This window comes from Prinia subflava, assembly GCF_021018805.1.
Source record: "Prinia subflava isolate CZ2003 ecotype Zambia chromosome W unlocalized genomic scaffold, Cam_Psub_1.2 scaffold_33_NEW, whole genome shotgun sequence".
NCBI lineage: Eukaryota > Metazoa > Chordata > Aves > Passeriformes > Cisticolidae > Prinia > Prinia subflava.
Genome location: NW_026960610.1, coordinates 181,249 through 208,233, shown reverse-complemented (window position 1 = coordinate 208,233; position 26,985 = coordinate 181,249). Strand labels below are relative to the sequence as shown.

Sequence of the window (26,985 nt, the reverse complement as noted above, 5' to 3'; positions counted from 1 at the left end):
ATAATTCGTGTTTTTGTAAATATGTAACAAGAAGTCAAGTTGTGTTTTATAAGTGAATAAAATTATTCGGGGTTGGAAATGAGATAAGCCCGGGAACCAGAGCCTTTGAAGACAACAGCGAATTAGCAACAAAAAGAAGACAGCTTCAGATGTGGTATGGTTACCAGGGAGGAGTGCCAATGACTCGGCCATCAGAACGAGATATGGATCTCGCCTCCCCATCTGGGGTGCTCATCCCCCACGATCAGCCGATACGAATCTCTCCGCACCCTTCAAAAATTGCATCCCAATACTCGGTTCCCAAATCGAACTAAATATTCATTTCCACCTGAAAAGGCCATTCAACGGACCAGACAGTGAAGATGAAGACTGCATGAATATGAAAAAAGACTGAAGAGACAAAGAGAATATGAAGTAATACTCTGTCCCGCTTAGAAAAACTATATAAAAACAGACCTTGCAAAACCAAATTCATGAACGGGGGAGCTCCGGTGCAATAGAGGCCGAAGCTAAAGTTCACCCAGTGCCGATCTCGGGGTCTCGACACTGAATCTTTGTTTGTGTGCTACCCGATTGTAATAAACGCTAATCTCTTGTTTTAGAAATTTATAAAAGTTTAATAAAAATAAAATGGTTATAAAAATAATAATACAAATATAGTAATAAAGGTTAAACAATTAGAGTTAGGACAATTAATGAGACAATAACAGCAAAGAGTTACAGCCCGGGCTGGGTACCTCTTCCTGGACAAAAGTGAGCCAGGAAAAGGACCCCGTTAAAAGAGAATTTACTCCTTAAGAGGAGTAACCTATTGCATATACAAAACACTTCATGATTATGCATATATTTTATTTAAAACAAGAAATCCGTCTGGTACTTGTCAAAAATTTTCTGTTAATCCCCAGGCGCCTTTGAGTCTAAGTCAGGCTTGAATAGGTTCGTTTCTGTAGATAAGGAAAGCCATAAATCCCTCTCCTCTGGAAAATTTAGGGGTTTCTGTAATTATCTCTGTGCGAAGAACCCCCTGATTATCTTCTCCTTTTCCTGAGCTAATAAAAAGAATACCTCACACACATAGCTTCTATTTTAACTACTAAAGCTTAATGTTAATTACAAAACTACATTTACTATATTATTAAAATGTTAATACAGTATAACTCTTCAACCTAGCATAATACATATAATAAATATCTGCGTAGAGCCATATAATATGCATTTTTCACGATATTCTGTCCAATTGATGTTTTTATTAATAAAATTAATATTAATAATTTTAATTGGCTAACTCATTTATAACAGCTACCTTTTAAAAATCACGTAAATAATCATCCTTGAAAAAAATTTAGGAATTACATTGATTTGTTCTTTATTGTTTCCTGACAGTCTGTTAACCCAGCTCACCAGTCAAGAAGATAGAGGATTTTGCAGAATAAGTGATACTTGAATTTTTTAAATCAAGCAAAAAAAGTTCAATAGTTTATTTCAATATTATCGCCATAAGAAACAAACTCATAAATTCCTACCTGCTAAGACATCTCTTCTTACTTTTCCACTAATGTTTGAGAGAAAAAAGGCATACCACTTAACTTTAAAATTTAATTTTCAATAGTCTTTCAGGGAAAATTTTGCCTTAAATATTTCCCAATGCATAATCTACAAGTTTGCACGTTATTTATTCAAAAAATTATTCAATTGTTCTGGATGCCTTGCATTTGCATCCTGTAGAATTAATACAGTGGCTTTAGACTGAAAAAGGATTCAACTCTATAGTCATCAGAGACCTATCAGTCATCGTTGACATTTCTCTAAACCATGCTTAAACTTTGGATGTGAAATGGTATCTTTTTCAACATATTCATTTCAGGCAGTAAAAATCCAATCAAACTTGTTAGAACATCATCAGCAAAATCCACTTTGAGATAAACTGAACCATCAGAAATTTTTGTCTTTATACCCCTGGACTCGTTGTTGCTTGTGAGGTTTCTATTAAGAGTTAAAATAAAACATCTGACTTTCAGAATTGGAAATTATTCTCCCATCTCATTAGCACTGTGAAGAACACAAGTGAGAAGCCTCATTTACAATATAAACACATTGGGGTCTGTAGTTGTATCATGGAGGTGATTTTTACACTTTTAATCATGTTAAAGCTTTGGAACTGACAACAGAAGGCTAGCCTGATCTATCAGTGTTATCTAGAGACCCAGTCCAGGATTTGGCTGCAATAGCACCAAATTTTGGTGATCATTGTCTCAAGAACATCAGTGGTTAATAAGCTGTAGCTTCTTGGTAATTTTGGAAGCATCTATGCACGTTTAAATTGTATAACTGCACTTGGAACCTATTTATCCCCTAAAGGGGGATGACCAAGGAACTCAACCTCCCTACAGAATTACATCAAAGAAAAAATACTGTAAGAGTAAAAAAACACAAAGGTTTTGTCTTCTGACATTATAACCTGCAGCTAAGAAAAAAATACCCTGCCTTTAAGTTTGCCCCAAAACTATACCACTTGGAAAAAACGGTAGTTACTTACAGGAAATAACCCATTTGCTTACTCACCAACGGGTCTAATCCCTAGCATGTCACGCCATTTTCGATAAGTTTCTCATGTCGTCCATGCAGTCCTTAGACAGCCTGTCACCCGCTTGGCGCTGCTACCCTGTGCCAAGACCCCCGAGGACGGTAAGGGCACCTGTCACCCCACATCCCTGCGGACACCGACGAACTGCAGTGGACAGCGATGGACGAGATGGCCCGCCCCACCAGTCACATTAAAGACGACACATGCCTCCCTACGGCTCAAACAGGCTGACCAGAGCCCAAGCCCCTTTCCCCCCACCCTACCCTCAGCCGAGCCACCCCATACACTGATCTGAGGCAGGGACGGTGCCGAACGAGCAGGCAGGCAGAACCAGCAGGGCAGCCTACTTCCCATCACCTGAGTTGAAGGTGGGAAGAAAAACGAGAATACATCTGCTTTCTGTACACAACCCCCAAAACCACCGCGCAACTCAACAGCCAATAGGAGGCGTGGCGCCACGCGCGGCTTTAAGCATCGCAAGAATACTGCTCCGCCTCCTCCAGTGCTAGGGAACAAGCACAAGACGGAGGTTTCGCAGACGCCATTTTTTTCAAAAAAACCTCCGAGGTCGGTCTCCTTTACTGCTTTCTGTTGTCTCCACTGTTCCTGCTGCTCTTCTCGTGGCCCCTGTCAGGCAGGTAAAACAAACAACCTAGGCACACTGCGGCGGTGCAGGATGGATAGTGCTCCTCTCCTCGTGATACTTAGGCCTGTCTCGCCGTACTCTACACGGAGGGCGGGGCGAACTAGAGGCCATCCCTGCCCTGATGGGCAACTGCCTTACCCAACGGGGCCGCAGTGGGTCCCCCACGGGGGGAGGAGAGTAGGTGGTTGGGTGAGTCATCTGGGGGTGTTGGTGGATGTGTGTTAGTAGGAGTTGCTCACTTTTCTCTCCCGTACGTGGTGGGTGCAGGTAAGCGCGGTTCGGAGGGGGTGTTGCTTGCACTGGAGGGGGGGGGAGGGGGCATGGGTTAAGCCGGGTTGAAGGAAATGAAGCTGTTGATCGTACCCCTCCCGACCTTGTTGTGTGATACAAAAACACGGGAGGCCTGTCGCCGCCGGGCCCCAGGATTTTCTTGGACTCTCGCAGGGACAGCGCGAGGCGGCGGAATTGGGTAGGTCTGGGAACTGCTGCGTGGAGGAGGAGGGGGCCAGGAGCGATGACTCCTTAGCTTATGTGGAGTGGTTTTGCGCAACCTGCAGACCCAAGGGGCCCCATCTGCCCTAAGGGAAGGGCGGAAAGGATGATTTGTGTCTGCCGGCAGCAGTCGCCCTTCGGTGGCCATAGTGCGAGCACGGCGGCCCAACTGGTGCCGATCCCGGAGTAGCGATGTGGTGGAGGCTGATCGCACTAGTGGGTACGTGCTAAGGCCGGGGGGGGCGGTCGTCGCCCCTTTCTGGCGCCTACCTTGGGTAACTGGATGGGGTGAGTTTTTGGTAATTATGGTGGGCAGAGAGGAAGACGAGTGAGGGCACACTCGTGTGGCCTGTGCGGAAGCAGCCGTGTCAAAACGATTGGGGAGCGTTCTGCAGCAGAGCCTGCTTTTAGAGGCCATGCCAGAGTTCTCGTGGCGGGGTTGTTGCACTCTGTTGGCCCTGCTTGAGCTGGGGTGAGGGCCTCTGAGTGCCTCCTTTGTGTCTCTCTGGTCAGAGTGGGAGAAATCTTGTGACCGCGTGGTGGTGATTTTTCGGCTCGCGGTTCCGCCTAGCAGTGGGTAGGCGCTATCACAGCGGCCGCCATTTCTGCTGGTCCCTGCCATCGCGGAGGTGGGTCTCGGACTGTGGGGGTTATGTAACGGCGCCTTTCCCCCTCCCACCCTAGGGTGTGAGCTGGGATTTCGAGTGCTCGGCGGCTGGCTGGTTTTAGAAGCTGTCCGAGGGGTAAAAGGTGAATGTCAGCCGGAGCAGACTGGCGCGTGGGCTGCGGAAGGGGAAGTATCCGGGCGGGAAGGGCCCTTAGTCCCGGAGGGAGCGGGGTAGAGACACACCGGCACCTCCCAGCCCTCTACTCATGTCCTTGACTGCTTTATTTAGATGTTTTTAAAAATGTTGCGTTAGCCAATTTAATTCTGCAAACTCGATTTGCCCTAAAAAACACAGCAACTGGTCGAGAGCATCTTGGCCTGAACAATATATTACACTTCTTCCCCTTGCAGCTCTAGAATTTTTGCGAGGGTCGTAAATAGAAAAGGGTCTGGAAGGGTTAGCTATTTGAACCTGGTGAAATTTCCTGCTCCCATCCCTGCATTCTAGTAGCGTCTGTTTTGAGACGTGGCTATTCTTTAGGCTGTAGTTTTTCTATTAGCTCAAATTAGGGGCCTGGAAATACTAGCATGTGCTGGGAAGGTGGTGTCTCAGCAGCGACTGTAAAAGAGTGCATGCTTACCGGCAGTGCTTGCTGTTAGCCTGCAAAAACAGGATAACTTACAAATTAACGGATGATTAAAAGGATGCTTTAAAAAATTAAACATACCTCACTTTTTCTTCATGGATATGTGTATCAACCGTTTGTTCCGGCTATGAAAGTTGAGCAATAAAATCCAAAGGAGGGAAAATAGCGTTCTTTGTTTGAGTGTTATCTGTGCAAATTAATTTTTTATTAAGGTGCAAAATTATTCTGCCTGGACTTCTAAATTGTTTTACAAGTATTCTTATGTGGACTTAGCAAAAATAGATCTTGTAAGAGGTACCTGTTTCACAAGGTCAAAAAAGCTTGTCTGCTTTTGAGATTCTTCATACATGTATGCAGAGGTTATACATTATGGTGTGCTATTTAACAGATTTTTTTCAAGTGTGGATTGTGTGTAGTGTTTTGTTCATCTGTTATATTGAATGGAAGGCATGCTAGTAAGTTGACAGAAAACTTATTCTAATCACCAACATTAATTTTATAACTTTTTATTGAAATTGATAAGTCTAAATTTAGAACTAAACAATTAGCAGATTGAAACATAGCGTCCCCTAAAAAGGAAATTCAAGATATGGTATATAACATCCCAGAAGTAGGAATGAGATAATTATTCACATTAAATATCTGAAAATCATTATCAGTAAATGTGATTGCCTAAAGCTAGCAAATGCTTGAAAATGAGCAAGGTTGGAATAATTCAGAGTGTAATTGTGTATCTGTAAGCTTTTGTACTTGATTATTATTTCTCCTCTTAGTGATATGTTTGGCCTTGTTTTTTTCATTTATAAAGAAAAGCTTTGCAGCAAAATCTCAGATCAAAGCCCCTTTTTCACTTGTAGCAAGAATCAGACCTGTAAGTGAACAGAGCCTGATCTATGCTGTTTTCATAGGCTTCTGAAGCAGTAGGGTTTTGATCCTGCCCAGAACAGTCGAGTTTTGCTCTGCAAGTATATATAAAACTGGTAAGTTCTAAAAGCAGGCATTTCTTCTTGCTTTTCCCATTAGTATAATATTCAATTAGCCTTTTCCCCCCACAAAATAATGTACTAGCTCTTTTTTATTCTGCAACAGGTTTTACTTTCACTACAAAGAATAAAAGGTAATGGAGACTGAACAACAGGAGGAGACCTTTACCAACACAGAGACGAATGGTAAATTTTTTAAAGGGCTTTTTTATTTTGGGGGAAAGGAAACTTTTTGAGTCATGGTGTTTCTAACTATTTTGGGATGCTTTAACTGTATCAAATGCTTCATTTAATATTTTAATTTTTAAATGTCCCATGTGGTTTTACATTATTTTTGTATCACGAATATATAATTTTTCTTTGGGAGTATTTTAGTCATGGTATAAGTAACTAAAAGTTATAAGTAAAGATTTGAAAATATTTGATAGCTAAATGCTCAGTACTTGTATGGACAATGTGATCACGTAAAGATACGGTTAGGCATATCTATTACTGTATTTAATTTATTGCAGTTGTTAGTTTGAAGGAATGTGTATATATGTGAAATATCTCTAAATAATAGCCAAATGAAAAACCTTTTGGACATAATTAGTGAAGAAGAGTTAGAGCATTAGTATTGATTCAGGCCAATTTTTTAAAGCTATTTGAAATACTGCTTTCCTACTGTTTCACCAGTATTTCAGTATTGGACAAACTACTTTTAATCTTTTGTGCTTTAAAGTTTTCCCAGTTGTAAAAGGAATACTACGTAGATGATGCAGCACTTGTAAACAGTGTTATTTTTTTCACAAAGTTTGCAAAATTCTCATTTCAACTGTAGTTTATAGATTTGAATGAATCTTCACTTATTGATATATAGACTGATGAAGTAAAAACCAGTTTCTGTGCTATAGCTGCTCAGGGTAGATGTTAGAAGTTAGCATTGGGCTAATGGGAGGAAATACTTCACTAGGAATACAGTGCATAACTTGATATACAGTTTTATCATGACTTAGAAAGTTAAATATATATTTGTGTTTTCCCCCCTATGGACCTGTCTACAGGCAAACGTCCTGCAGAAGATATGGAAGAAGAACAGGCCTTCAAAAGGTCTCGGAATACAGATGAGATGGTTGAATTGCGCATTTTGCTTCAAAGCAAAGTATGCTTTTAGTATCACTATGTTCCTGCCTTATACCATTGCTTAAGACAGTGGTGACAGTGTATGTTGTAGTGTATGTTTAGAAAAAACTTGTGCTTTATTTAGAATTTATTTAGGAATATTTGTAAGTGTGCATGAATGATAGTAGAAGTGTATTGCAATCTTCAATAGTTTTTTCCAAGGATGAGTCTAACAATCTATGGGACTTTGATTTTTAAAAAATGTACTCATTGAAAAAATAAAGATATAGAAATTATAAGCCACTTCTCATGTTTGAGTAGAACATAATTGTTTCCAGGGGAATGACTGTGTATTAGTCTTTAGAAAGCAAGCAGTTTAGAGAATGATCAGCTTATAATTGTAAATTAAATATGAGGCAAGATGAGGACTTCCTTGAGATTTTAGTAGTTTCTCCAGATTTAATAAATCTATATGTATCAACAGTAGGAAATAAGGGAGTAATGTTTCATGGATTGCAATTGCTTCATTGACTAGTATAAATTGTCCCAGTAAAACTGCTATTTATGAATCTTTAGTATTTCCAGTTGATGCAGATGTTTGTGCTGTCTGAAGTAACTCAGTCTTTTGTCTTAGGGTAGGGGAATGTTAACTCTACATAGCATTTCTAATGAATAGTCAAGTTATGTGGAGTGCTGCAAAATATTTGTGATGTTGTTAGCATCATGTAGGAACTGCATAGTAAAAGCAATAATTTTGCATGTAGTTCTTGAAATAGCCTGGTAAAAAAATAGTCTTACAATTTCCCCTCTTGAATATCTTGAGTTTATTCTTGTTGGTTTTAGCAACTGGAGATTAGCAATTGTTTTTATTGGTTTTACATTCTTCAGACTTTACCTACCTGAGTGATCAGTTGAGTTACATAGGCTTCAATCAAAAGTAACATTTGCTCAAATGTTTAGAGTGGGGAAGTGAAATTTGCAAACATTAAAAAAGGGATCAAATAAATGAGCAAAGTTGTTGACCTATATAACGTGCATGGAATCCCATAAATTATTTTTTCAGTCACATTCTAACTATGAGATGGTTGGGGCCCTGAGCAACCTGATCTAGCAAGTGGCATCCTTGTCCATGGGAGGGGTTGGAACTAGATCACCTTTAAGGTCCCTTCCAACCCAAATCATTCTGTGTTAAATATGACAGATCTCAGGATAGACGTCTGTGGTACCCCACTTCTTACCAGCCTCTAGGTGCAATAAGATCCATAAACTGTTACTAATCATTCAACCAGTTTTTTATTCATCTGCTTGTCCACCCATCTGCTTGTCCACCTATGATTCTATGAGAATGCAGGCAGAATTGCCTAGAAACTTAAATTTGAAATTGAAAAAATATTGTTGAGTATTTTTATCTCTGCATTGACCTTTTTTTCCCCCATGGTAAAACCATGTCCTTTTGTTTTGATTTAATTTGAATCTTTCAAAAGGAAACAAGCCTCACCCCACCCTTAATTGCATCTCACAAGGTAATACAGAAATAGATACATTGTTCTTAGTCTTCAGTTAAAAAAAAAATGGTCTGTGCTGTTTTTAGCCTAATGTAACTTCTGAAAACTTTTCCAGAATGCTGGAGCAGTGATTGGAAAAGGTGGCAAAAATATTAAGGCACTTCGTACAGATGTGAGTATACATGAGTTTGAATTAAACACCAATTCTTCCAGGGCACTGCATTGAAAACTTGATTGCATACATTTCTAGAAATTGGGAAATTCAAACCTAGACAGCAATAATCTAATAAGCCACTTATAATGATTGTTGGAGAAGATAACTTTGAGTTTTTCAATTTGTTTTTAATTGAAGCTCAGCTCAAGTTATGTGAGAGGAGAGGTTAATATTAAACCTCTTTGCTTTCAAACAAGGTTCCTCTAAATTACACACTTAAATGAGTTAACATCTCTAAGTAGAAATATTGGCAAAACTTAAAAGCTGTAACTATACCATTTCACATATATGTGAGTCCATTATAGCACTATTGAAAACTATCTCTAGTAGCTGGCTTAACCCAGCGATAAAAGAATTCTTAAACTTCCTTTAAAAAAAACCCCAAAACATAATGGTCCATCTGTTTTTGCTTTAACAGTGTGGACATAAAGCACAAAAACATGGATGTTAAGGTTGCATGACTTAGATACAGCTACAGAACAGTAAAGAAACATTTTATTTTACTTGGAAGCATTTTTAAACGGTCATGACTTATTTACCTATTCATATTTTGTGGGTTGACTTGTGATTAGACACACATTCAGTGTAAATGTTATGTATTTATAAAACTTGGCAATGCTTCTTAAATTCCATTTGTTTACACTCCTGTACTTGGGATCAGCTACAATTCTTCTCAAGCAAGACTGTGTTCAACACAATATTTGTTAATATATCATCACAAAATCAGTTCCATCTAAGTTCACAAACTATTGCAAATACAATTGAGGATTAAGCTGAAATGGTCAGGAATCATGCAAAGAAACTTTGGCAGCTTGTGTTTTTGTTTGTTTGTTTTAAGTAAACACATCACCTTGCTCCAGATAATTTAACTGGTCTGGAATACTAACTTTCCCAATTTGCCCAAGGTTTCAGTAATATGAATCTCAACAGTTTTTGTGTCTGCGTTCATGAGCCAGCCTGCTACTGAAACATCATTGTTAAAAGTAAAATGTAGTTTAGTCAGATAAGGTAACTTGTGAGGATCCATACTGTTAAGCCACAGTTAATGTAGCAACCCATTATTGTGTTAGTCTTCAAAACAACTTACACTTGCTTCATTAACTGAGAGTAATAAGTATAGTTTGTATTAAATTAAAATTTATTGCTTTTCCCCCTTTTCCCTCTCCTTGTTTTTTTGGCCATATATCTCCGTTACCCATGTACTGGATCGACTTGCCCCTGCGTTGCCCACCATGACGTTGGCCCATCCGCCCCTGAACGCCCATGTGAAAACCCTGGTTGGCTATGCCCAAAAATGTGCTTGTTGCCAAACGGGTACCATACTTGACAACTTCCGATTGAATGCCCATGCCCAATGCCAACATCCACGAACGCCAATGACCAATGCAGTACAATGCCAGTGTTTCAGTCCCAGACAGCAGTGGCCCCGAGCGGTATGTCCCAACGGTTTATGCCTCACTGCCTGATTAGAAAGAGAGAAATGTATTTTATTACCTGCCTTTGATATAAATAGTATCCCCTTATAGACCGTCTATTTTTTTTTTTTTCTGTCTTATTTTCCCCATTTAGTCTTTTTGTCACTGAACTTTTACGTGAGTTGGCCACCCAAACAATCCACTACTTTTGTTTCAATGGAAAGAGCACAGCTTCAAGTGTTGTGTATTTACTGTATTATAAATCAAATTGTTTCAGGAGTCTCTTGCTCTGGTCTTTGTGGCCCACCTTTCTCCCCCCAGCATTGTCCGTTCATAATTATTTCTGATGAAATACTAACTCTAGTTCACTTTTCTTCACTTCTCATTTATGTTACATTTTTGTTTGTTTGTGGGGTTGTTTTTTTGTTTTGTTTTGGGGGTTTCCCCCTTGTATTTATATTCCATTTTTTTGCAGAGCCCATTAGTAATCTAATTTCTAACTGGTGTCTCAACCTTACTCCAGATATAATGTTGACTACTTAAATATCTCCAACTTTTCTACAAAAAGATGTGCTAGTTTTACCAGTGTAATGGTAAGGGTATACTAAATTAGTGGTGGTGGGGAAAATTAATATTGACTCATACTTTTAAGTTTTGCATCGATTTTTTTTTGCTTGGTTAATCTATCTGAGCCCTTCCAAAAACTCTCATGGGTTCTCTTGCTCTCTCTGCAAGACCTACCTAGCCTTAAATTCTTATATTCATCATGCATATATATTGGACATAAACAAAGATGCATGTGTTGTAAATCCAGTGAACAGGTTTACTTTAAATGGGGAATATTAATTGTAAGGTCTTCTGTGTAGTCTGTCTTTTTAGAATTATGTGTATGATTATGAATACTAAACTTATTTCTGCTACTTTCCACCTTCTCTATGTTTTCTCACATTACGGCCTCTTAACAGTATCTTGAGTATAAGTGCAGATACAGAGACAATTGGAGAAATCTTGAAGAAGATTATCCCCACTTTGGAAGAGGTATGTCTCTGAGGTTTGTTTCTTTTTCAGAGGTATAAATTCTAGATTATTGCATCCTATTTTTAATATATTAAATTAAAAAGTAAAACCCAGCCTTTTTTTGAAAGAAGACCTATAGCTCTCAATGTATGTGTTGGAATTTTTTTATAGGGGACAGAAAATTTCTTCTTGGAACAGCCTCCTTCCCTTCAAACCACCTGTCTCCTGAATAGTTCCCAATTTGAAGTAGCTCTATTGTAATTTCCATTCTGCCTTTGCTTTGTAATCAAGTAGTTTGCACTGTTGGATATATTAAAATTCTATACAAAAGCAATAATAATAAAAGAAATCAAGAAAGCAAATTTGACATCACCTTGTGTTGAGGCAAAATACTTTAAAATATGTCATTTTTTAATATAGCAGATACAGTATTACAGTTCAGCAGTAAAGTAAGTCATACCATGCTGTTTGGAGAAAAATCTTAACAAAGAAAATCAAAATTAGTATTTGGATTTTTCAATTATTTTTTCCCCTGACTAATATTTTATTCTTGTATGCATCTTACAGTACCAGCACTACAAAGGTAGTGACTTTGACTGTGAATTAAGACTTCTAATTCACCAAAGTCTAGCAGGAGGAATTATTGGTGTCAAGGGTGCTAAAATCAAAGAACTCAGAGAGGTACTGTTTCCTATTCTTTTTAGATTCTGCTTTTATTCTATAAACAAATTAATTTTTTGTGTTCATATGCTGTGAGTGTAAGCTTCATCTGTGATCTATGATCCTTAAGAACGTATTTCATACATGAAGTAGCTGTTGGTGATAGAGCCCAGAACTACTTAAAAAGCTTTTAAGCATATTGGCAGTAATCTTTATAAATAAAGGATACTTTTTAAAATTAAAATGCCATTCATCACACCTTCTGGAAGGAACTGCTGAATAGGCTATATCGATGGTGTTGGACATGGAAAACTATTTAGCATGGATGGATCTCCATAAACTCTTTAATGATAATTTAATAGATGCTTGAATATTGATATTAAAAAGTATAGTGGGATTTTCTTAGGGTTTTGTTTGTTTAGTTTTTGGGATTTTTAAGTTTCACTACCTTAAAGGCCACTTTTTCCTTTGTGAGAGAATGAGGTTTTGTTTTAAAAAGCTAGTGGTCTCTATCAATCTAGAATATTCTTTTCTGTCCTTTCCTTACATTGCATCAAAGGTAGTTCCAGGTCAGTTCAGGCATAAGTTACTATTTGTGTAGAATGAGGGGAAGGCAAGATGAATAGACATAATCCTAGCAACGTTGCTGTCTTGCATCCAAAGCATGTTTTTATGAAATATGAAGGCTTATATAACCTGTAAGCTTATAGTGAATATGTGATCCTTTTGTTTGTATTTGATTAAATAACCATGTAGATGAGCCATAACTGCAAGATTTCAAACACTTAAAATTTTGACTAGCATTTCATACAAACTTATGCCATTGCAGGTTTTAAAAATATAATATTTTAGGATTAATTTTGTTGTAAGTACTCAGAAGCCAAGCATTCACTTAAAGTGACTAGAAGTTGAATGATTTGGTTTGACTATTTCTTTTAAAATGTTTTAGTCTGTCTTACCCATTTTGTTTTCAATAAGATTATAAAATTGTTTAAAATACTTCTAAAGATTTTGGAGTTTGCTTTTCTTCTATTCAACAGAACACTCAAACCACCATTAAGCTCTTTCAAGAATGTTGTCCTCATTCCACTGATAGAGTGGTGCTTATTGGTGGAAAACCTGATAGAGTTGTGGAATGTATCAAAATTATCTTGGATCTTATCTCTGAGGTAATGTGTCTTTAAACTTATTCTTTCATTGGTATTCATGAAAGTCAGGATGATTTGGCTGGAAAATTGTATCTTTCCATTTCTGTTTTTAATTCAGTGCCTATTCTCCAGTAACAGAATTAGCATTGGACTGTTAGCACCCTTTGAAATTATTTCTGCTTGCTAGAATTGGAGTGTACCTTATAGGAGAGAAGACATTTTTGGTACCAAGGGAATTAGTTATGCTTTACATATCCATAAAATAAGAAAATTTAAATTGGGGAGGAAGTGAGACAAATATATGTGCCATCCATCGATAACAGCAATTTCTCTATCATAGTTAAGCTCTCAGGAAGCATATCACTACCCCTGCATTGCTTATGAGTATTGTGAAATAAAGAACATATTCAGCATGTATAGATTCATATTTATATATTTAATATATTAATTTAAGCAAATATGGTTGTATCAGTGCTAACTAGTGGGAGGGGTGGTGTTGTTTTTATTTTTGTGTGTGTCTTAGTCTCCAATTAAAGGACGGGCCCAGCCTTATGATCCAAATTTCTATGATGAAACATATGACTATGGTGGCTTCACAATGATGTTTGATGATAGAAGGGCACGTCCAGTAGGCTTTCCCATGCGTGGAAGAGGAGGCTTTGATCGAATGCCTCCTGGTCGTGGTGGACGACCTATGCCTCCATCAAGAAGAGATTATGATGATATGAGCCCTCGCAGAGGACCTCCACCACCACCACCAGGCCGTGGTGGCAGAGGTGGCAGCAGAGCTCGTAATCTTCCTCTTCCTCCTCCACCTCCTCGTGGCGGGTAAGCTGTTGCATAAATCCATTGTACAAGTTGAATAACATTTACTGAATTGTGCTCATGTTTCCAAGACTTGTTTCATACTCCATGTTGGTAGTGATTATGCAGGATTGAGTGTGTATTGCACCAGAAAATTTGGAAAAGCATTTTAATTTAATTATTTCTGCAGTATTATCAGGACTAGTAGTTCTGTAACTTTGTCATTCAGAAGTAGGCTAAAGCATTCAGAAATTCATAATTGTGTGAAAATTGTTAAAACTTGAATTAGAATATGTAAACTAGTTCATGAGTCATGTGCTGCTGCTTCTTCTCATTTTAGAGATCTTATGTCTTATGACCGAAGAGGTAGACCTGGAGACCGTTATGATGGAATGGTAGGAGGTTAAATTTTTTTTTTGTTTAGTAAATACAGTTAGCACTTTGAGGAAACTTCTTGAATACATACATTTAAGTGTGGAACATGTGTGCTTGTGATAAATTTTGATATCTCAAAAATGTTTTGGCCATACAAATGGTCTCCCCAAGAATACAACTGTTTGAGGTTTAAAGAGTATTTGGGATGTGATCCACTGTGTGGTTTTGGTTTGTGGGATTTTTTTTGTTTGGTTGGTTGTTTTTCCCCACCTACCACCAACAATGGAATACTAAGTTTTGTAGAGCACAGTCCCTGCAGGTTTTATTACACGGACCTTCATGTAGACTGTTTCTTGTAAATTAGGATGACAGAAATAGAAATTGGGAGGCTGTTCAGTTTATGAAAGCATGTCAGAACAATGTTTTCCAGCAAATGTTAACAAAATTTAAGAGAACATGAATAATATCTTTGAGGGGCTCTAGTTGGTTTGGCAGATAATTGCTTTTTCAATTCAGTTCTCTATGCTGATTTATGTCTGAAAAAAAATTACTATAATTTCAAATGTTTTAGAGCCAGGACCACTGATAAGATAAATTTTAAATGAAATTAGATAGATTTCAACCATGTTGGAGGTGGGGAGAATTAAAAAACACATAAAGATATTCTTCCATGTTGTACTCTGAAATATGACTTCCTGGTAGTCATTTATTGTATCCTCTTTCCTGGGAAGAGAAATTCTAGGTATCTGAGAGGTAAACTTCTGGTTAACAGTCTCTTCTTTTTTTTGGTTTTTTTTTCCTCCTCTGGCTCTGTTTGGCACATTCTTTAAGATGACAGGTTTGATGAGATTATTTTATTTTAAATAAATAGAAGAGAAAGTAGAGGAGCTATGAAATGGGCTACCTAAATGAGATTTACACATTGGTGCCTCCTGGGAGGAAGAGGCAATTACCTCCAGTAACACATACTGGAAGTACATATTGAAAGAATGTCAAAATTGAGGCACCAGAAACCTAGCAGAAATATTAAAATGAGAGACTTGCCTTTAAAATAACTAAAACCAAACAGACCACCCCCACCCTCCCCAAAAGAAGTAAACAAACCCACAATAAAACAAACCCACAACATAAAAACCAGCAAGTTGTCTATGCTACTCAGGATCTTAAGAAACTAGGAGTCATGAACTAGACCTCTAAGATTACTTTTTTGTATTTTCATGTTTTCAAAGCTCAGGTTTTGTGTTTTCTTATTTGCATCTGGTAAAACCAGTGTCAGGGCATATAAACAGAGCAATCTGCCCTTCCTTGGGTATATGGTTGAACACAGTTTCAGGTTGGACAATAGTGTGTTCTAGTTCTGTTCCATTCCATTTAGAATAGAAAAATCTATTTGAACTCTAGTCTGACTTTGATTGGGTTGACCTTGGCTTTCTTGACATAAGTTTCTACAAATAAATAGGAGTCATCTCTGCTCATTTTCCATGTTCTGAAAAGCAATTCTATTTCCTCTTCACAGTGGAGCTGCTCATGGCTTGGGCTGCTTTTTATGCATGAGTTTCATAGACAGCCTACAGTGAGCACTGCTTTCTGACACAGATCTTATTTAATTTCTAGTTTTGGCTAGCCATAATCCCAGTATCCTTAATTGTATAAGCACATGAGAAATCTTTCCATGGATTGGGAGGCTAAAGCTGAAAGTGTCATACCAGAAAAATAAGGTCTTGAGCTACTATACATTTCACATAGAAACCATTCTGTAGTGAAACAGAGTAGACCAAAATCATTGTGGTTTGTGAAGTAATGTATGGGAAAGACTACTTGCAGAGAGCAGGACTGCCATTTTACATAAATACATTAAAAGGCAAGAATAAAGTCTCTTCAGACCAACATCTTGGAGATGTTGAATCTATAGAAATCCTCATTTTCTGCCAGATCTCTAAAACAGAAAGTTCAGACTTGTAAGATGATGAACCAAGACTGGATGGTGACACTTGACTTTTCTGAGATGTAACAAGACTAACAGTCTTGTAAATTTGAAGATGGGAGGAAAAAATAATTGTGTGTGTATATATATATATAATTTATTCTAAAGCATTTTACTGGAAAACATACATGCATTGTTTCTCCTATTTACAGTGGTATGTATTTTAGGCTGTAAGTACTCCAAATCAAATGCCTGTGGACCATGACAGCTATTTTGATAGCTGAGAAAACACAAATTCATTTCTATTTCTTTTTTAACACCCCCATCCCCATGGGTGCTTTAGATATACAAATGCACAAAAACATACCGGGGAAAAAATAAGGTGAAGTACATATAAAGCTGTTTAACCCTCCTCTTCTTTTTTTTTTTTTTTTTTTTTTTTTTTTTTTTTTTTTTTTGTTATAATGGCTGATGCCTAATGCTTTCAAAGTATTTTTAAATTTGAGTTAAACAAGAGCTAAATCAGTGTCTGTTGTAGTGTATGCTCAGACATCTCATCTGGTTTTCCTCATTCAAATGATTCCTACTGCTAAATCATTATATTTATGTGTGTGTGTGTATATATATATACATGTGTCTGTATTAGCACTTCAATAAAGGTACATACCTTAAAAATATTAGACATACTTCATGTTTTAAGATCCTTGATGTTAAGGAGCATGTCAAAAAAAAAAGAGTGAAGAAAAGATGTTTGACACATCTACATAAATACTAAAATTAACAAAATTTCAATTTTCACTCTTCTGGGTCAAGGAATTTCCTATGCGTATTTTTCAATTGCATGCAAAAGGCAATAAATTCTTATTCATACTAATAAGTTTGTCTCATCCAGTCAGTGTTGTATTTGGTTTTGATTTCATTTGCATTGGTTACCAGTAGTAACTAGCACAAATCAGTCTGTAGAGAAGAAAATTGTATGCACCTAATATTTTAGGAACCATTTTTAAAGGAGCACTTATTTTCCTAGAATCACAATATCCTGAGTTAGAAAGGACCCACAACGATCATCAAGTCCAACTCCTGGCTCTGCACAGGATACCCCAACAATCCCACCCTGTGCTTGAGAGCATTGTTCAAACATTCCTTGAGCTCTGGCAGCCTTGGGGCTGTGACCAGTGCCCTGGCTTCTAGTGCCCAACTACCCTCTGAGTGCAGAACTTTTCCTGGTATCCTCCCCTGACACAGCTTTGTGCTGTTTTCTCGGGTCCTGTCACTGGTCACAAGAGATCAGTGCTCCTTCCACTTCCCCTTTTGAAGAAGATGTAGACTGCAAAGAGGTATCACCTCAATCTTCCCTTCTCCCATGACCTCAGCTGCTCCTCATATGGCTTCCCCTCAAGGCCCTTCACGATCTTCATAGTCCGCCTTTGGATGCTCTCTAATAGCTTGATATCTTTCTTCTAGTCTGGCACCCAAAACTGCACACAGGACTCAAGGTAAAGCCACCCCAGTGCAGAGCAGAGTGAGATAATCACTTCCCTTGAACAGGTGGTGATGCTGGGCCTGATGCACCCCAGGACACAATTGGCCCTCCTGGCTGCCAGGGCACTGCTGATCCCCAGGTCCCTTTATGTGGCATTGCTTTCCAGCATATCTCTCCCCAGTCTGTACATCCAGGGTTGTCCCATCCCAGATGCAGAATCCAGCACTTTCCCTTGTTGTACTTGATATGGTTTGTGATTGCCCAGCCCTCTAATTTGTCAAGGTCTCTCTGCAGGGCCTCCCTGTTTTTAAAGGAATCAATAGCTCCTCCCAGTTTAGTGTTGTTGGCAAAGTTACTTAGTATACCTTTGAATCTCGTGTCCAAGTCATTTATGAAGATGTTAAAGAGAACTGTCCCTAAAATGCAGCCCTGTGGAACCCCACTAGTGACAGGTCACCAGTCTGATGTCACCCCATTCACTATAACCCTTTGTGCCTGACCCATGTGAGCCAGTTGCTCACCCACTGCATGTAATGGTTATCCAGCTGTGTGCTGGACATTTTGTCCAGAAGGATCCTGAGAGAGACAGTATTGAAAGCTTTACTGAAATCCAAAATGATCACACCAACTGGCTTCCTTTGATCAAGTGGGTGGGTTACCTTGTCATAAAAAGAAATCAAGTTTTTCAAGCAGGACCTTCACCTCATGAAGCTATGCTGGCTGTGACCAATGACTTGCAATGCAGTCATTATCTATCAGGTGTTTTTCAGTAACTCCCAGAATAATCTTCTTAACTTTACCAGGCACTGAAGTGAGACTGACAGGTCTGTAGTTCCCATGGTCATTCTTGCCCTTTAAAATTTGGACAACCTTTGCCAGCTTCCAGTCAGCTGGGACCTTTCCAGTTTCCCAAGATTGTTCAAAAATCATTGAGGGAGGTCTCACAATGACATCAGCCAGCTCTTTGGGTACTCTTGGATGAATCCCATCAGGCACCATAGATTTATTGGAATGCACCTGGAGCAGCAGATCCTGCTCAACTTCAGGGTCAACTGGGAGTCGATTATTCTTGCAGTCAATCCTCCAGCTCGGGGCACTGAGACCTCCTTGGTCTGTCAACCGAGTTGAAGACAGAGTCAAAGAGTGCTTTAAAGACGTTTGCCTTGTCTCTGTCTCTGTGAGGTGGCCATCTTCATTGTGTAACAGGCCTATGTTATTTATGGTCTCCTTTTTGCTACTGATATATTTTAAAAAACTTTATTGTCCCCCACAGTTCTGGCAGCTTCAATTCCAGTTGAGCTTTGGCTGCCCAAATTTTCTCCCTATCGGGGCAAGCAGCATCTCTGTATTCTTCCTATATCACCTGACTTTGCTTCCACTGGGCATATACCTTCCTCTTTTGTCTTAGCTCCAGAAAGATCCCTGCTCAGCCAAGCTGACCTGCCTCGCCTGCTTGACTTCTGACATTTGGGAATTGCCTGTGCCCTTAGGAGGTGGTGCTTAAAAAATGACTAGCACTAATGGACCCCAGTGCCTTCCAGAACATTTTCCCAGGGGACTTGTTCCCTGAGCAGCTTGAAGTCCCCTTTCCTCATGTCCAGGGTTGAAGTTTTGCTGGCACTTTTTTCCCTCTCACCAGAGATTTTAAACTCAATTGCTTTGTGGTCACTGTGGCCAAGATTGCCACCAATTGCCACTTCACTCTTGAACTTCTCTCAGTTAACAAGCAACAAATCAAGGAAGGCTCCTTTCCTAGTTGGCTCCCCTAGTACCTCTACCATGGTGTCATCCAGGTGTTTTAGGAATCTTCTGGCCCTGGTTGTACCAGCTGTGTGATATTACAGTTAACATCCAGCAAGATGAAGTCCCCCAAAATGACATGGGCAGTTAATTTGGAGGTGTCCCTTAGTTCCTTAAAGAATAATTCATCAGTGGTGTCATCCTTTTTTTAGTGTGCCATTCATGTCATGTTTTAACTCAGCAAAGGCCTTTGCTGTAATAGTAATTTGAAGTGGATACTACAAATTGTATTTTTATAATTTTGTTGATTTTTTTCCCAACATTTGTTAAAGAAGACTGAAGGAAAGAGATGCTATATATCACACTTAGAAAAAAAGTAATTTGATTTCCAATATAATTAGGCAGAAGTAGACTATTAGTTTAGCTGATGGCTATATGAGGTATATGGAAAATAATTAATAAAATATGAGAAGCTATGTCCTTCCTGCTTGACCCATTGGTGACACACATATATCAATGACAGTTACTTGTTTTATTAAATGCCTTTCCTGTTTTATTTTTACGCATAAGAGAAGTAGAAGGGTTTGGTATCTGAGAGTAACATCTTTTACTATATAGTACAGTTCTAGTACTTACAGGTAAAAAAAACAAGCAACCAACTGTTCAAGCTTTGCCCTTAACTGTGACATCCTCTGTGTAAGAGGGAAATATGTTTGTGCCACAGAAACAGGGAAAAAAAGGAAGTGTGACCAGTAACAGTTCCCTAGCAGTGAAAGTAAAAGGGAGTAAATCTTGTAACTGGTCTGTTATTTACTTTTGAGCCTTTGTAGTAGTTTAAGTAGTACAGAAAAATGTTTCTCTATATTGCTGTGTTTGCCAAGTTACCTATAAGCCTCTATAACATGGACTTAGTTTGGATTCATTTCTTTTTTTTCCTTCTATTACATTGTCCCTGGAAGATGATGCAGTGTCATGTAGATGCCTGTGATGACATGCAGCCACCAGAGTTGGTGAGTGTGCTCATGCTTTTATTTGACTAGTTTAATAGTTTATTTTTGAGGAAAATAATTTGAATTGTTTAAGTGATAACTGGAATTTTTTGAGATTGAATGTAGTTAGTGGCAGCTTGCACCTTTGAAAAATCCCTAAAGCTGTCATTGTAACTCAGGTTATTAGCAGTTTATGTCCTGAAACAGTGAATTCTATACAGGCAGTTAATGTTCCCAAATGGAAGCATGCAGCAGCACAGCCAAGAGAAGCTTTTCTGTTGTATTCTCTTTTGTACCATGTTACTGTTTCTGTTGTAACTTTCACTGTAACTCTTGCTCTGTCAGCATCTATTTAGGAGTATGTTTTATTTTAACTTCATCATGTTGCACTTTCCTCTGTTTCAAATGAGGAATGCTAAAAGTAATTCTTTACTTATAGTTCTGGATAAACTTGTGCATCACCTATCCATATATTTGAAGGTATTCCATTTGATTTGTGTTTATCAAACTTTTTACTCCTAGAGGGTTTAGGGAGGAAAGCTCAAAGGGTATCAGAAAGTGTTTATGCTGTGTAGATGGCAAAGTGCCACCAAATATTAAATGTTAGTTCCTAGCTTACATAAATGTTGCAGTTAGAATTACTCATCTGCTGTCAAATTAATTTGCTGTCTTGTAGTCTGGGGAGGGGAAGCAGCAGAAAAGCTGGGGATAAAGAAAATGATTGTTCATTACAAGTTAGCCCAAAAAAGAGATTCCCTGGGCAAAATACCAGCAGAAATAGGTAGAAGAGTATGTGTGGAATATGCAGCTCTGATCAGTCTCTGAATTAAGTTCTAAGCAGTGTCCTTCATTGTTTTGTATTTTGTACTCCACTACAAGCTCTTTTTATATTGTATTATTGTCTGTATTGTTAAGCAATGTTGATTGCACAACACAGGTTGCTTAGAAACAGATTAACAACTTTTTCTGAATAGCTTCCATTTTGATGTGGCTCTAAAAAGCTGATAGATGTTTGGTTTTTGTTTTGGAAAAAAATATTGCATTACAACTTCTGCAAACGTAGTTCACACAGATTCCTGTATATCAGTGTTATCAGTTGAATTCTAGAGAAGTGTGCACATCTATTTCTGCTTCTACAGGAAGATTAAAAGGAGTGTGTGTGCATACAGAAGGCATTAGATCAAATTAAGCACTTGATATCAAGTACCAGTCCTAAAAATAAAAGGAGTCAGGAGTTCTGCAGTACATTGATTTGGATTTGTTATATGATAATTTTAGCAGAACAGTAGTAATGTGTCATGATTGTTCCTTCTAAGATGCAAAGGATTGTTTGTCTGAATGGACAGACAAGTTATAAAGTTGAGTCGAATTGTTTTTTCCTCAAGATGGAGTAGGAGGGTTGACAGTTACCAGGTAAATGTCTTGTCCCAAACTGAAACTTTAATTTCTCCTGAGCTGTATAGGTAGTAGTAATAAGGCTGAACTCTGATTTTTGGATTTGAATGCTATTTAGTTCAAGGGTTGGGAGTAGATTAACATCAAGAGCTGTTTTCCAACTGAATTGATAAGGTTGCTTGGTAAATTGGTAGGGCTGGATCTTAATGACTTATTCTTAGAGATTTTAACAAAGCTAGCTAAAAGGTTCTTGTGAGATATTCCTCCCTGCCCTCTTGTTTCTGGTCTGCCCTCTTCCCCACTTTCTTTAATAACACTTAGATTAAGGTTGTGGGTTAGGATTTTTGCATAAAATAGGCCCAAAGTTAACAGTATGATACTTGAGATGAAAACATGTTAATGAATCATGGCTGGTTTTACTATTTAAGGTTTTTCTTTCTCTTTTTCTTATAGTTTGAGGGTGGCTCTGGATATGGTAAGTTTTTATAGAGAACTTTGACATGCGCTTCATTTAGTCAGTAAGAGGCTTGATGCATATGTTTAAATCAGACTATTCTTACACAGGGGGCCGTGGTTCATATGGAGATCTTGGTGGACCCATCATCACAACACAAGTAACGATTCCCAAAGATGTAAGTGAAGCTGACTTGCTTTCCAGTTGTGTTTAAATAAATAAATAAATAGTCACAGCCTTTTCTTAGGCTGTGTAAGTAAATCAGAAGTATTTGGTATGCTTGACAAATACTTTAATATAAGGCAAGTGTATCTAAATCATCGGAAGTTTATTCTTAAGGATGTTTGTTTTGTCTTGACTGCACTGAACTATTTTTATTTGTTAATATTCAACAATAGAGATAGCACAAATAACTTGTTTTTGCAAACACTTGGTTCTTCCAACTTTATCCCACCTGTGTTTAATAATATACATTACAGTGACTACTTTGAAGCTCTAAAAGACTAAGCTTCCATTGTAACTCTTAAAACTAAATGGATGGAAGCTACTTGAACAGTACTGTGCAGAGAAAGTTATATCAAGAAATGAATGCTTTATTTTCTCCCCTAGTTGGCAGGTTCTATTATTGGAAAGGGAGGCCAGAGAATCAAACAAATCCGTCATGAGTCAGGAGCTTCAATCAAAATCGATGAACCACTAGAAGGCTCAGAAGATCGAATAATAACTATTACAGGAACGCAGGACCAGATACAAAATGCTCAGTATTTACTGCAGAACAGGCAAGTTGAAGCTTAATGCTGTCCTTACTGTAATTTTTAAACTGACTTTCCTACTACTACATTCTAAAGCTCTTCTCTGTAATACAGTTTTTAGAAGGCAGGATTTAAGTAACTATTGAACCTAACTTCTCTAGTGGTAGGTCTGCCTTGATTCTCTTTTCTCTGTTCTAACACAAATGAAAATTCCCTCAAAACTAATCTTGATGGAAGACACCTTGGCCAAGCAGTCCTCTCATTTCTCTGGTGAAAATTGCTGCAAAAATATTACTTGTAATTAATTATATAGAACCTGTAGAAAAAATAGAAGATTTCAGTGGACGTTGGTCTAGTTCTGTGTGGAAGACTAGTGATTTTGTTGTTTTTAGATAACCAACAACAAATCACAGTCTGCCATATGGCACAGGCCATGCCTCTACAGGACAAGTTGAAATCAATTGGTGCTGTTATGCAGCATTTCATGCCTTGCTGGCATTACTTTCTCTTCTTCTGAATATTAATAGTTTTAGACATAGTTTACTTAGTTTAGCTTTAATAACATGTGGGCTATCATAGCTTTTTTTAATGTTTACTTGAATGTTTGGCTTTAGATTACTAATATTTAGATGTGCTTTAAATAATTATATGCCTATAATTATTAGCCATTAACCTTATAAAATTATTTACTTTAAGTAGTATTGGGAATTTGTAGTTTATTCTTTAGGAATGCCATTGTAAATATTGATGCAAGATGTATGGTCAATCATTCTAATACATGCTTTTTTCTTTTTCTTTTATAGTGTGAAGCAGTATGCAGATGTTGAAGGATTCTAATGCAAGATTATTTTTTCTTTTTTATAGTGTGAAGCAGTATTCTGGAAAGTTTTTCTAAGACTAGTGAAGAACTGAAGGAGTCCTGCATCTTTTTTTTTTTTTTTTTTTTAATACCTGCTTCTGTTTAAATAGCCAACATTGCTTCATAGGTGTTCTGCATTTGAGGTGTAGTGGAATCTGCTTTTCACCAGATATAATGTTTTAGTTAATTACAAATATTTGGGGTAGGGAAAGGTTGCACAAGACTAACACTGAAATTTCAAAACAGCAGCAGAGTGGATTTTAATTTTGTTCAGTGATGGTAAATTGTAATGTGGAGTTTTTTTGGTTTTTTTTTCCTGTAGCTATTGTGAATACCCTGCTTTATGTACACTGTAATTTTTTAAATTTTTTTTTTGAAGGGGGGAAAGGACTGGTTGTTCACATGTCCCTGGCATCCTTTGAGGGCAGTGTGCAGAATGTAATGTTCTTTTTTAAGATGTATTTTACGATTTTTAAATAAATTTAGTGAACCTCATATTGGTGGAAATTTTTTTTTTATATATGTAAGGTAATATCTCCAATGGATCAACCCTTCCCCCCCCCCCCCCAAGAAAATGCATAAATGGAAGTTGCTGTTAAGCTTGCTCATCTGCTTCTTTGATATAGGTGGAGTTACGTGTTTTTTGGCAAATTAAAGAAACAGTTTGAAAACTGACTTGGCTTGGCTATTTGGGGAAAAAAGTAAAAAATATTAATGCTAACGTGAAATTTGACCTTTTTCATATTTTTTGCCCTCTGCAGTATATATATATAGGTGACAAACATATTTTAAATCTGTGATGCCACTGAGTTAAGTGGGTTAAATACACCTGATTCTACACAGCTTGCTTAATGCAAATATTGTTAAAAATAGCAGTTGGTAAAATGAATGAATTGGTACTTTTCAGATCTTTCATTTTTGTCAGATAGAAACTTTTATGAATTGACAAATTAGCAGTATCTAACTTGATTTTCATTTTATACAGACTTTAAATTTCTTTGTTTTCCCTGTTTCTTGCACTCCATAGGAAATATTTGTGAGAAATTGAAAAATAATTAACTACTCCTGGATATTTCATGTAATACCTCAGCATTTGTATTTATAGTTAACAAGTTTTATTTTTGCTTCCTAAATAAAAGCAAAAAAAAAAAAAGAAATTCAAGAACTTTCTAAATCTCAATGTGATTGATCCAGATTAAGTGGATTATTTCACTTGGGGGGGGGGGGGGCCTTGATAATTTTATTTTTCCCATCTTTTTGAACCATATGGGATAATTCCTGTCATAAGGAGCTACAGTTACAATGAATAGGAAAGGGCAAGGAGCTAAGAGATGACCTACTTAGCAGAGCTATAATCAATCCCTAGAAAACACCCCAAACCTGCTGTTGACTAGGGTAACAGAGTATGGCAGTTTTCCCAGTAAATAAATGTACATGTAGAATTGGCATTTCCTTGGGAATGGCTGAACATAATTTAAATGGAGAAATTAGCAACCTAGTAGAAAGGGTCAAACAAAAATAAAAATTTTAAAAAAATGGGTGCAGGATTTATTGTCTATATACTTCTACACTGTGTCTATGGTTTGTGTTTTTAAAATATTTCAGCAGGGAAAAAGCTGCACAAGTCAATATATGGGAGAATGTGTTGCTTTCTCTTTTTAATATTCTGCATTGTAAGAAACAATGCTCACTTTTAAAATTTAAAAGGTTTATTAAACCTTAACAAAATACAACAAAAGAGCAGCGCTGGGAGTCTCCATAACCAGCAGCCACATGCTTGTCTACAAAATGATTGCACCACCTGTTATACTCCTGGTGTTACATCAGCCAACCTTGGCCCCTCCCAAAGCCTGTCAGTCAACTTCTCTTTGCCATCCATTGGTGGAGATCACTTTCTTGCAATTTGATAGGAGGTCAGGTGTTGTCATGCCGTGCCTCCTACTAACAAGCCGGCCCTCCCCAAATGCCCCGACTACGAAGGCCATCCCGTGACAATACAAGGGGGAGGGAAAAGAGAACTATGAGATGACATATCACAATAACATAACTATACATCTACAAAACTTCTAACATATACATAATATTTATCCCTTAATTGTGAGAGCAAACCATCTCATTACTCTTCTATAATACAAGAGATGGAGAGATCCACCCGCAGCCCGTGGGGGAGGTCCTTACGCCAGAGCGGGTGTATGCCTGGAAGAGGCTTTGATCAAGTGGAAGACGGTGGAGAGAGGAGGGCCCTTGCTTCCAGGCTGGAGCAGCCTGCCCTTGGAGGACTGCACCCCGTGGAAGAGTGACCCACGCCGCAGCAGTTTTGGGAGGACTGTTTGCCTGTGGGAGGGACTCACAATGCAGCAGATGTGATAGGGCTGCTGCTCGTGAGTGGACCCATGCTCCAGAAGTTCACGGAGAACTATCTCCCATGGGAGCGACCCCACGGTCTCACAGGGGAAGGACTCCTCTCCCTGAGCAGCGGAAGAAAATCTCAGTCATGAACTGACCAAAACCCCCAACACCGTCTCCCTGTGCTGACGGTAAGAAGGAGGGAGGGGTTGGGGGAAGAAAAGGTGTTTTAAGGGCTTATTTTACTTCTCATTATCCTCCTCTGATTCTGTTAGTAATAAATTCACTTTGCGACTTAAGTTGAGCCTGTTTTGCCCTTGAAGTGTTTTTTTCCCGGTTCTTAACTCATGAAGCCTTCGTTAATTTTTTTTTTTCTCTTTTGCTCAGCTGTGGCAGGAGAGGGTGAGCGAGTGACTCTCGTGGGTGCCTGGCATTGAGCCGGTGTCAAACCAAGCTAGCACTGTTATGACACTGTAAATTATCTGATAAAGCTTATGCTAAAGTGAATCCAGAAGTGTGGGTAGTCCCATGGGAATGTGGAAAACTGGATATGGAGCCTCTCCAAACTACTCTGAGGCAACCAGGAGAACTGGTGTCTAAAAAGCAATACCTTCTTTCAAGAGAGGGAAAGAAGGGGTTGTAGCCTGTTGCTGAGTTCGTGTTAAAGGCAGATCTTTTGCAGCTGTGTATGTCTCCCTCCAACACCTGTCCTGCCAGTTATGGTGCAGGACCTGAGAATAGCAGGTGAGAGTATAAAGCCCAGGCACTCCGCGGTCCCAGATCCTTGTACCATCTTGAGTTGGGTCCCCTTCTCACACTGGTGCTATTTAGTACTTGATTTAAAA

General features: G+C 38.3%; 1 protein-coding gene across 17 annotated transcripts; it reads left to right on the top strand.

Moving 5' to 3' along the window:
- The first annotated feature begins 3,068 nt into the window (after window positions 1-3,068).
- On the top strand, window positions 3,069-24,289 carry LOC134565137 (heterogeneous nuclear ribonucleoprotein K-like). Of its 17 annotated transcripts, none has more exons than XM_063424564.1 (16): window positions 3,069-3,222; window positions 5,885-5,956; window positions 6,066-6,145; window positions 6,991-7,100; window positions 8,681-8,737; window positions 10,169-10,212; window positions 11,160-11,232; window positions 11,779-11,892; window positions 12,912-13,040; window positions 13,543-13,847; window positions 14,164-14,218; window positions 20,305-20,355; window positions 22,183-22,204; window positions 22,279-22,361; window positions 22,793-22,962; window positions 23,739-24,289. In XM_063424564.1, the coding sequence occupies exons 3-16, from the start codon at window positions 6,097-6,099 to the stop codon at window positions 23,770-23,772; spliced, it is 1,296 nt and encodes a 431-aa protein (XP_063280634.1). In that variant the 5' UTR covers window positions 3,069-3,222; window positions 5,885-5,956; window positions 6,066-6,096; the 3' UTR covers window positions 23,773-24,289. The 17 variants fall into 17 exon arrangements, with proteins under 17 accessions (XP_063280634.1, XP_063280647.1, XP_063280642.1 ...); XM_063424566.1 differs by lacking the exon at window positions 3,069-3,222 and adding an exon at window positions 3,363-3,419; XM_063424581.1 differs by lacking the exon at window positions 3,069-3,222 and adding an exon at window positions 3,411-3,497 and having other exon boundaries at window positions 22,294-22,361.
- Window positions 24,290-26,985: the final 2,696 nt, after the last annotated feature.